This window comes from Sminthopsis crassicaudata, chromosome 2 (assembly GCF_048593235.1).
Source record: "Sminthopsis crassicaudata isolate SCR6 chromosome 2, ASM4859323v1, whole genome shotgun sequence".
Classification (NCBI taxonomy): Eukaryota; Metazoa; Chordata; class Mammalia; order Dasyuromorphia; family Dasyuridae; genus Sminthopsis; species Sminthopsis crassicaudata.
The window spans coordinates 387,566,895-387,578,303 of NC_133618.1; the positions used below are offsets into that span (position 1 = coordinate 387,566,895).

Genomic DNA, 11,409 nt, shown 5'->3' on the forward strand with positions numbered 1-11,409 from the left:
CCAAGGAGGTGAAACTTGAAAGAAGAGAGAAATGAATTCCAAGGGAGGAGAAATGGCAGAATAGGTAGGTGGGTGGGAGCTGCCTTTACTGTGAAGAGTCTGTGAAGATTGATTCCTCTGTAATTAGTGCCCTCCATACCCAAGCATCCTTGGACCTGCTGCTACTATTCTATTAGCTACATTCCTGCATTCAGTCTCTTACTTCTGCCATTTCTGCCTGTAATACCTTCCTTATTCCTGTCCACTTCTAAACCTCACATCTCCTTTCAAGGTCTACTTTCTTTAGGAAATCTCCCTTCACTACTTTAGCTCATCCTCGCTGATGTCTTCCCCTCCACTGTGTTCTTTTGGCATGTATATAATAATAAGTTCATATTGTATCTTAAAAAGTGCAAAACACTAGTGACATCTTTCTCCATCCTTCCCAAGGTTACCTTGTAACTGTTTTACATAAAGGCATATATATTCTTGTTATCTCCTGTGGTAGAATGTAAGCTGTTACCTAGCACGCAGCATACTGTCTGGCTGTAGTAAGCATTTAATAAATAGTACTTGCTGATTGATTGCTTTCCTTGCAACAAAATAGATAGATAGAAAGCTTAGGTATTATTGCTCGCCATTTTACTAATAAGAAATCTGAGGCAAAGAGAAGTGAAATATGAGACTTGCCCAATGTTATGTAGTTCATAAGTGTCAGAACTAAAACTCATGTTCATGTGACCAAGTATTCTTTCACTATATATCATGGGGCCTGCCATTATCTGTCTTCTACTGTTTCAAGTATACCTTGACTCTCTGAGACTGGAAAATCCCCCAAAACAGGGACTATCTTTTCTCTTCCTATCACACATACTACCTAGCACAAGGTTAACACAATACATGCTGAATCAAGACTTATTGGATTGCACCAATTCGCGCACCAATGTGAAACAATTGGCCTATAGATAGGCAGATATGAATTTAAAAAGGAATTGGAGAATTCAGGGTGAGAGGATTTCAGTGCAAAGTGTTGACTTCTGTGAAGGAACAGAGGCGTCTATAGGCACATCTTTATTGGTTGACATGACAATTATTAGATGTTCAATGAGAATATCTGACTAAAGATTCTGGTCCATATTTAGTATCTCAACCAGCTTCCATTTTCTTACTTTCCTTGTTCTCTCATAAATCTTGCTGCAGTCAGGACTCAGCTACTGCTTCCTGCCAGCCCTAGTTTATTGTGCTTATTCAGGCTCTCTTCTCTCTGTGTTCTCTCTCAGTGTCTGTCTCTCTTTTTGTTGTCTGTATATGTATCTCTCTCTCCTTCTCCCCCTTCCTTTCTCTTCTGTCTTCTCTCTCGCTTTCTCTATTTCTGTATTTGTCTCTGTCTGTCTATCCTTCTTTCTATGTTTCTGTGTATCTCTCTTTGTTGTCTGTATGTGTGTCTCCTCTCTCTCTCTCTCTTTTCCTTCTCCTTCCCTCTCCTTTCTCCCCCCCCCCCATCTCCCTCCCTTCCCCTCTCCCTCCCTCTCTCTGGCTGATTGGGTACCATGGCAACAAGCCTGATGGAGCAACAGATAATTATATGGAACAGGTTTGTCCCACCAGATCCTTCCATATCTGGCAGTATTGAAAGGAGTCTTCAGTGAATCCTGCCATTCATCAATGATAATCACACAATCTTAGAAGTAAGCCCAGCAGCAGTGGCATTCTGAGCAAAGACAAATCCAACAAAATCATTTTATCTGTTTCTCTCTAAACCTGTAATATCCAGACTTTTCCCTAGACAGAAACAAATCTTCCAAAGGGGCTATTCAGATTTTGGACTTGGGAATATCTGCAAGGCTAAGATACTAATTAGAGTCCTTGTCTATAGGATAGACTTCAGATTTGTATTCCTCCCTCCCTCCCTTCCCCTCCCCCTTTCCCCCCAACCCTGATTGATCCTGACCTATCTTTTTAGCTTTCTACAGTATGGGTGAGGTTCTTTCATTCAGGTTCCATCTCCAGTGCCATCTTCTCCATGAAATCTTTCTTGACCACTCCAATCTCTCCCTTAAGTGATACAGTAGAAAGATTGGGGCACTTAACATTTACAGGACCCGATTTTGAATCCTCCTCTATTATTTCCTATGTAACCCTGGGCACAGTCTGTATTTCTGTTTTTGTTTCAGTTTCTTCAACTATGAACTGTGTTGGGGAATGGGAGAAGATTGGATTAGATTCTCTTCAAAGTCCTTTCCTAGCTTCCTAGCTAAAGTCCTAGCTTCCTAGAAAGGAAGCTAGATGACAAAAAGTCAAAGTTCTGCCTTGGAGTAAGGAAGACCTAGTTTTAATTCCTGCCTCAGATACATACAAGTTGGACAAGTCATTTAACCTCTACTTTTAACTTCAGTTTTCTTATCTGCAAAGTGGAAATAATATGAGAGCATTTACATCAAAGGAATGTGGTTAAAACACTGTGCAGATATTAAGGTGTTATATGTAGTTATTATTATTATTATACATTTATAACCTTTGAAAAACATCTATGTATTTTATTTTATCTTGTCTACTATCTCCTTAACTATGCTGTAAGCTCTCCAAAAGCTGGGTTTCTCCAACTACCCTCAGAGGAATTGGACACACAGTATGCTTTTAATAACTGTTTCTAGAAAATTATACTGTTGATAATGGAAAATTTTAGATAATTATCTAATTTTAAAATTTTTTATAATTCATCTAATTAGTCTCTTCTTTTACAGATGAATATGTAAGGTATTGTATGAATAACCTTGGAAATATGTTCTAAAACTAAGTGAACCCAACTCCAAGATTTTATGACTTCTATCCTCCCCTCCCCCACCTTCTCCACCATTATTCCTTGGGAGCCATGGGCAAATCGTACCTGGGACAGTATTATCTAAGATAAAGGCCAGACAGCCACCCACAAACATCTCTGTTGTCAGCAGCACAGTCAAGATCTGGTCTATTTCAGGAATACCTACAGGAAGAAATGGAGATTTTAAGTTTTGTGCACCTTGATAGGCTGGGATTCTTAAGGTCATCCTAGCCAGCCCACTCTCCAAGGCTGTGACTGCCTCTAATCCATCCTTTTTCCCCCTCTTAAAAAGTCCCTACCCTCCCAATAATTGCAAATTCCATTTTATCATTTTGTGGTTGCTCAATTATTTGAGTCAAACTCTTTATGACCCCATTGTTCATCCTTGGTCATTCTTGACAAAGATACTAGAATGGTTGCCATTTCCTTCTCCAGTTCATGTACCAGATGAGGAAACTGAGGTGTACAGGACTATGTGACTTGTCCAGGGTAACATAAGGATTAAGTATCTGAGGTCAGATTTGAACTCAGGAAGATGAGTCTTCCTGACTTCAGAGTCTGCATTATCTATCCACTTCAACACCTGCCCATCCTACCCATTAGTAAGGAGTAAAAAGGCAGATAGTAGACTTAAACAGTACTTGGGTTTCAAAGAACCATGGAATAGATAATGGTGATTATCTACACCTTTTGATTTATAAATGAGGAAATTAAGGCTCAGAGAAGATGAAAAATTTGCCTAAAGTCACATGAAGCACATTGCACAGTCATTAGTTGAATTCTAAGTTCATCACTTTTTCTACTGAAGCATCCAGCACTCTACTTCCTCCACCTTTTTATCTTGGAAGGGTCAGAGAGTAAAAGAAAGGAGAGGAATCACTATCTAGTCCAAGATTTTTATAGCAGCCTAAGAGTTATATACTTTATTGTGGTATATTTCCCTGACTTAAATTCATTCCTGATAGTTAATGGACAATAGGAAGGAGGAGGAGAATAGGAAGAGATTTAAAAGCACCTGTGTTGATGGCAGTGGGATTGGAATCCAGGTAGTTAGGCAGTGTCAGGCCAAAGAACATGGAGAATCCCAGGACAAAGAGATTTCGTGAAGAATTCATATCAATAAACTGCAGGTTGGACAGGCCCACTGCTGTGATCATTCCTGAGAAGAAACAGCTATTTAGACCAACAGGCAGACTTCAGAAAAACTTAAAAGACTTGTATGAACTAAGGAAAAGTGAAATAAGCAGAAACAAGAAAATATTGTATATAGTATTAGCAACACTGTATGATGGTTAATTATGACAAACTCAGCTCTTCTCAGCAACACAGTAATGCAAGACAAGTATAAAGGACTTGGGAAGGAAAAAGCTATCCATAACCAGATAAGGAACTGACAGACTCTGAATCTAGATTGAAGCATATTTGTTCACCTTGTTTATTTTTTCTCATCCCCCCCTTCTTATCTGTTTCTTCTTTCACATTTGTGACTAATATGGAAATGTTTTGCATACATGCTAGTATGTGTATAAGCTTTATCAAACTTCCTACCATCTTTGGAAGAAGGGAAGGAAAGGAAGGAAAGGAAGGAGGGAGAACAATTTGCAACTCAAAATCATGTAAAAATGAATGCTAAAAATTTTCTTGCTATGTAACTGGGGAAAAACATAAAATACTATTTTAAAAAGTAAAGATCCCATGTTAACATTTTTAAAAGGAGGAGAAGAGAATTCAGAACACAAAAATTAAAAAAATATATAATGTTAAAATTGTTTTTACAAGCAATTGTGAAAAAATAAAAATATTTTTAAAAACCTAACGATAAAGCCAAACTATAGACAAATGACAGGGGGAAAGTGGTGAACCAACCTCTGCCCCTGGATTTTCAAAGCCCAAAAGTTTCTTTGCAGAGAAAGGAGTGCTTATCATCCTTCTACTTGCTATTCTATATTTTTCCCTCCCTATCCCAATCCTAGGAAGTGTCTTGGGGCCTCCCGACTCAGAGCTGGTGCTCTCGCCACTGCACCACTTAGTGGCCCCAGGAGATATCACTCTCTCTCTCTGAAAGAAGAGGAAGCACTACAAGATGGGGATGGATACTGGTGAGACAGGAGAGAGCAGACCCAAGATATTCTCCACTCCTCAGACTCACCAAAGAGAGTGCAGAACATGCCGCCCAGAATAGGGTCAGGAAGGGAAGCAAAGAGAGCCGTGAACTTGCCGATGGTCCCCAGAATCAGCATGATAACCGCCCCGTACTGGACCACCCTTCGGCTCCCCACCTAGAGAAGAGAGGATTGAGGGTCAGCGGCAAGCTGACGGCCGGGACTGGCCAGCCTCAGGGCGGAGAAGGGAAAGAGCAGGTTTTGGTGCTCGGTACCTTGGTGATGCCCAGGACACCGATGTTGGGGCTAGAGGAAGTGGAGCCGTTACCAGTCCCCAGCAGTCCGGCAATGATACAGCAGATGCCCTCGGTAAAGATTCCCCTAAAAAAAGTGCCAGGGGAGAAGTGGATGATAGTAACGTAATTTTTTATGCTTGTATGGGGTTTTATTTATCCTTTTCCTAACACTATAATCTTCTTGCACTGTTTCTCCGTGGCAGGGAGGTGTCTTTGGGCTATGTTAGTGAGGCACAAGACTTGGCAGAGCCTTACTGAGCTGGAAGGGTTCTGGGTAGGGGTCTGTCTGCCTGTCCTGCTGTCTGAAGGCCAACCTAACCAAGTCTAGAGAGCCTTTTTTTTTTTTTTTTTTTTTTTTTTTTTTGGCAAAACTACCTGAAGACTATCTGCTAAGGCCATTCAGGAAAGGTCCTTCTGATCTATAGCAGTGGATCCCCCATAATCACAAGGAAGGATCCTTCCAGCATTTGTACTTTTTAAAGTGCTTTATATGCCAATCCTATGGGACTCATTCTACAACACTGTGAGGAAGTTCAGATATTTTCCCCTTGACAAATAAGGAAACAGGCTCTTAAAATTAAAGCTAATTGCCAAACTGGATTAAACTGGGACCAGGACTGAAGCCACATCCTTTTCTACCATCAGACCCACGCCAAACCAATCAACCATAAATCTTTGAGGTGGGGAAGGGAAGTTCGAGTCTTACAGAAGATACATTGGTCACCTATTCAGACACATATGATGAGACTATACCTGTTGATGGCATGAACAGGGGGAGGAGGGGCCCCAGCCAGTCGGGCGCAGGCGTAGTAATCTCCAATAGATTCGATGATGCCCGCCAATGTGGCACTGAACATACCCAAAACAGCAGCAGCAGTCACACTGGGGAGGCCCCACTGACCTGAGGGGACCGGTTGTAGGGGTTGGGACACAAGAACAAAACTTAGCAACCACCCCTGTTCCAAAGGGCATACATCTTGGTAATCCCAGCATTAGAAAAAATGGGTATTTTCCAAACATTTCCCCAGACCTCCCTTCCACTTCAATCAGTTTTTTCCTCAGGACTTGGAATCTTTTCAGCTCTGTTCTAAGTAAACCATTCAGGGGCTCCCTAGCCTCCCAGATATAAGAAAAGATGACATTACTTTCATAGCTTCTAACTGGTTTCTTAGGCCTTGAGCCTGATTTTTTTCTCAGCACTCCTTCTTTTGAGATGGAACCAGGACTAAAAGCCAGATCTCATGGTTTTGGTCACAGGGTTTACTCACAGGGGTAGGGGAAGCGGACCCAGGGTGAAATGGACATGATCTCCCCACGGGCATCTGTCCGGGCCTTGAAGCCGTAGGTATTGGGGTCAGCAGGCAACACGTCAGTCAGTGTCAGGACATAGCAGAACAGCCAAACAGTCATGATGGCCAGTACGATCTTTTGGAGCAGAGGGAAAGAGGGAAGGAAAATTATCAGACGTCAAAGGGACAAGGGCCCTTGCCCTTCAGTTCAAGACTACTTAAATGTGTCTCCTTTCACCTTCCTGAGGCAGAGTCCCTGAGCACTTCAAGCCCTTGAAGCAATTCCCTCTGAGCCTCCAAACTTTCTGGAAAGGATTCTCTCTCAACTCTAGGAAACTCCCAGCCCCAGAAAGGATTCTCCTTGGCTTTATGCCTGCTAGCCCCAGACCCCCTTCCAGTCCCCGGGCCCCATTCCAACCCTTGCCCAACTCTGGCCTCCTCACAGGAAACATTTTGAAGATCTGGATCCGGAAGAGGGTGAAGCCTTTGCCCCATTTGTAGCCAGGCAGGCGGAAGGTGACATTTCGGAGGTATTGGGAGAAGAGGATGATCAGGAGAATGGAGCTGGAGGCAGAGGGGCCACACAGATCACAGGATTATAGACTGTTAAAGGACCTTAGAGATCAACCAGTCCAACTTCCTCATTTTTCAGATAAGTGAATGGAGAAGAGGTGACTTGTTTAAGATAGCACAAGTGGTAAGTGACAGAGCTGGGGTTTGAACCCAAGACCTCTCACTCTGAATCTAACGGCCCATGCTGGAGAGAGGCTGGGGGAGGATGGAGGGCCAGTTGTGAGGTAGGGTCATGAGTGGAGAAGTAAATCATGGTTTAGGGAGAAACACCCCCTCACCCCTCAGTAAATATCAGAGAAGGCACTGTTTCTGGTTCTTCTGGTAACTAGACGTTAGTCAAATTACTTCTCAAGGGGCCTGTTTCTCTACTTGTAAAGTGATATGATGGGACTCCATAACATTTAAGGCTCTTCGTGGCTTGAACATTTTATGAGTCTCTGAGTCTACTCTAAGGAGAGAGAGAATGGTAGTCATTGGGGGAGAAATGGGAGGAAGAGACTAGGGAACACGGGATAAAGGCAGGAGAAAGACTTGGGAGGGGACACTAGAAAGAAAAGAGGGCATGGGGGGCCAGGACACTTACAAGGTTGAGATGCCCCAGTGGGATCCAGCCCGATCTCCAGCGGCTTGGAAGACGGAGAGGCCGATAAGGGAGACAGTAGGAGTGACTGTGAGGGGCCCAATGTAGCTGAGCAGGGCTCCTGGCAGCCCCAGAAGCCCGATCATCACCTCTACTGTGCTGGACACCATGATTGCCCCCTGGATCTGTGGGTAGGGTTAGGTACGGCAGAGAACTGTTGGACCAACTGGAGAGCTTGAGTTTGAAAATTTCCCCTGACCCTCCTTTCTTTCTCTGGACAGATTTTGCTGAGATATCAGGTGTTTCCCCAGCTTCTGTCTTTCCCCATTTTCCCTTGTTCATTTTCTCTTGTTTTAATCAATTATCCTTTGTGCTTAAATGGAACATACATGCTTTCACTCCTTGCCCAAAAACACTCACCTCTCTTATTCGTGGGTGCCAAATATGTGATGTGTTCAGAGGTAAACTCCAGTTACCATAGATCTCCTCTGAGATGCAGAGACATAAAGGAAAGGGAGAGGAAATTCTGACAAAAGCTTGACTTGAGTCCCCTCTGATATAACTGAGCTGCTTGAAGGCAGCTGCCCTTCTCCTTCTCCTTCCCCTCTCCCTCCCAGCCCCTCCCTCTCAGATGGTCCCCACCTTCTGGGGGACATCTCCATTTGTCCAGGGACAGGATAGCTTTGGCTGGAACCAAAAAGGCAAAGGCACTTGCTTGAAACAGGGGCAGCCTGTGAGGGAGAAACAGAGAAAGGGACCAGAGCAAAGGTGGAGACAGATAGACACAGACACAGATAGAGAGAAAGAGAGGAAGAGAAAGTAAACAAGAGACAGAAGCAGTGAGACAGAGACAAAGAGTAACACAGAGACAGAGAGACACAGAGAGAAATAAAGAGACAGAGACAGGGTCAGAGACAAAGAAACACATAAAAGACAGAGATAGAGCATGAGAAGAGGAGAGATGAGTGGAGAGAAAGGAGAAATCAAATATATGTCAGTGCAGGACCTTCTTGGTCTTTGGGCCCCCAAAATGAGGAGGGCCTGGGGACAAACAGATATACATAACGGGATGAATTTGCAAATTAGAAGGGTGACTTGATAGTGTCCAAAGGGAGGCTATGGCAGCTTCTTGCTGGAACCTCTCAGAACCCAGAGGACCTTAGAACGCTCACTTGGAAATGAGCTGGGATTATTTCATTTTTTGCACTTGTATGCCCAGTGCTTATCCAAGTGCCTGGCATACAGTAGACACTTAATAAATGCTTGTTGATTGACCCTCCCCCCTATACCTCCCTGCCCAAGGCTAGTGTCTGTTGTGCCGCTTGGGCCCAGCCTCGGAGTGTGCGTTTGGACTCTGGCCCGGGCAAGGGCTGAGGACTGGAGGCTGGGGGCTGGGAGAGGCTCTCACCGGATGCCCAGAGTGGTCTGGATCAGGGTGGTGATTCCCACACAGGTGAAGATGGTGCCGATGAGCTGGCTGACCATGTACTGGTCCTTGCCCACACACAGGGCATCCGCAAGGAGAAAGGGGACAGCAATGGTCCCGCTGAAACAGGTCAGGTAGTGCTGGGGGAGAGGAGGAGGTCATGGAGCCAGCCTGGCCCCTGCACTGCCCGCCCTCCGCAGGGCAGCTCTGCAATGGGCTTCAGCCTACCCCCCAACTGAGCTGCTGCCTCCCTGAGGGGCAAGTCCCTTAATTGGGGGGCTGTTCCTCATCTGTGAGATGATCTCTAAGGGTCCAAATCTGATGACCCACCCCTTTATTCCCTTGTTTCTGTTAGCCTGGGAGAGTCCAGAAACCATTCGCCCATAGTACAGATGAAGAAACTGAGTACAGTAGAGGATTTATAGGAAGTCATCTTCACCTAGAGTGGCAGAGAAAGAATGTGATAGCTACTGGATCAGCATGCTCATCATTCTGAGAGAGGCTATTCTCAGTCTCTTTATCTACCGCAGTTGTCAGCAGTACTTCCCACAGGGTATTCATGCACTGGATTACACAGTGTTAATTTTGTGAGTAGGAATCTTTCCTGTAGAACCAGGAACTCTGCCCCTGTAACCTACCCTGGGGAGTGAAAGGCCAGAGACATTACCTGGAATCCCAGGAGAATGCAGAGGTACCAGGGAGGCACGTCCTCGATCTTGTAGAGCATGTCTAACTTGGGGTCATCCGGGGGTGCCCTCGAGAGGCTGGGGCGCTCAGCCTCCTGCTGGCAAGTGAAGGTGGGGACTAAGATCTCCATCAGGCCTGGGTGGGCCAGGCAGTCTGTCACCTCCTCCCGGCAAGGCTCAGTGGTCTCTGTCACCAGAGAACTTGTGCTCCATGTCAGGTTCCCTTCCCCACCACACCCTGATCAGTCTTTCTCTGGGACGGCCCCTCCCCTCATTCCTGGAGTGCTGTCACCTGTGCTCAGCTTCCTATGGCCCCTTGCTTATCTCTCTGCAGAGACCCGAAGCCCCACTTTCCACTACTATGAGGAGTAGGACAGTGACCCATCTCCCACTCCCCACTCGGAATCCAAATTTGTAAGTAAGTTCCCAGGCCTGGCCTTGCTCCCCGTCCAGGTTCTCTCTGTGAATGTGGGGATAACTGATAGGCTCTTTGGGGGGGAGGAGTTAACATATATCACTGAAGAGAAAATGTCAGCATCTAAACTAGATGCCTGTTTGTTGGTGGGGAGAGGCAGAGGAGGGGGCGAGAGAGGCGAGTCTGAGAGCTGAAGGACAGAAAACAAGAGAACGTATAGACTCCTGTGAGGTCCGAGATTTAGAGACTCCTCTTAGGTCCTCAGATTCAGTCCCCTCATGTTGCCAGTGAGGAAATTGAAGCCCAGAGAAATCAAGTGTTTTTCCCACCATCATCCAGTTAATAATTGTCTAAGGCAGAATTTGAATCCAGGTCTCCCTGACTTTCAGCACAACATCGTATCGTTCTATTTCCTTCTCCAGCTAACTTAGGTGATCCTGAGACTTGACCTAACTGGGACTCAGTCCATCTGTAAAATGAAAGAATAATCCATGTCCTCTATCTCAAATGGATCTTGTACTTATTAAAAGGGATGCAGAAACTCTTTAGGAAGTTTAAAAAACTATTATAATGATTACAAGGGAGAAGTAAGGTTTTTGGATTCTCTCCTTTTTTGCCTTTGAAATCCAGGAAATAGAAAGTAGAAATGAGGATGATGGGTTGCTTTTCCCCTGAGCTATAATCCTTCTTCACTAACTGGCTGGACATTTCAGACGGGAAGTTCCATAGACATGTCAAATTTAGAATGTCCAACACTGAATTCATCTTTCTACCCCTTTAAAATTTTTCCCTTGTTCTGTTGAAGACTCCCCTGTTCTCCCAATCAGGCAACAGCCCATCCTCAGCCTCATTCTCATGTGCACCTCGGAGCCAATCAGGTTCCATGTTCTGACATCTCCCATCTGCTCTCCTCTCCCCACTCACACAGAGACCAGCCCAGGTCAGCCTTTCATCACATCTTTCCTATACTATTCAGATAGACTCCTAACCGATCTTACCAGACCTCATCTCTTCCCGCTGCATTCAGTTGCCAAAGTGATTTTTCTAAAGCGCAAGCTCGCTTGATCATGTTACACAATAAGCTTCACAATCTCCTTAATATCTCCACAAAAGCTTCTTTCTAGAATTTAATGCCATGCGCTGGTTCTGCCTTTTTGCCTTTATTATATATTTCTGCATTGACAGGATCATCTGGCAGACTGGTCTTTTTACTATTTCTCATCGATCTCCCATCTTCAAGGG

General features: G+C 44.7%; 1 protein-coding gene across 3 annotated transcripts in view; it reads right to left on the minus strand.

Moving 5' to 3' along the window:
* The window catches only part of SLC23A1 (solute carrier family 23 member 1), a 33,795-nt gene that overhangs the window by 17,149 nt on the left and 5,237 nt on the right, over nucleotides 1-11,409 (minus strand). For 2 of the 3 annotated variants that reach the window (XM_074291489.1, XM_074291487.1), the window contains exons 3-14: nucleotides 9,734-9,850; nucleotides 9,049-9,206; nucleotides 8,283-8,371; nucleotides 8,061-8,128; nucleotides 7,644-7,825; nucleotides 6,931-7,051; nucleotides 6,467-6,623; nucleotides 5,952-6,099; nucleotides 5,178-5,283; nucleotides 4,950-5,079; nucleotides 3,816-3,959; nucleotides 2,867-2,962 (exon numbers count right to left, since the gene is read on the minus strand). In XM_074291489.1, coding sequence (XP_074147590.1) covers nucleotides 2,867-2,962; nucleotides 3,816-3,959; nucleotides 4,950-5,079; nucleotides 5,178-5,283; nucleotides 5,952-6,099; nucleotides 6,467-6,623; nucleotides 6,931-7,051; nucleotides 7,644-7,825; nucleotides 8,061-8,128; nucleotides 8,283-8,371; nucleotides 9,049-9,206; nucleotides 9,734-9,850 — 1,516 coding nt within the window. The remainder of the gene's footprint in view (nucleotides 1-2,866; nucleotides 2,963-3,815; nucleotides 3,960-4,949; nucleotides 5,080-5,177; nucleotides 5,284-5,951; nucleotides 6,100-6,466; nucleotides 6,624-6,930; nucleotides 7,052-7,643; nucleotides 7,826-8,060; nucleotides 8,129-8,282; nucleotides 8,372-9,048; nucleotides 9,207-9,733; nucleotides 9,851-11,409) is intronic. The other variant, XM_074291488.1, reaches the window with a different exon arrangement.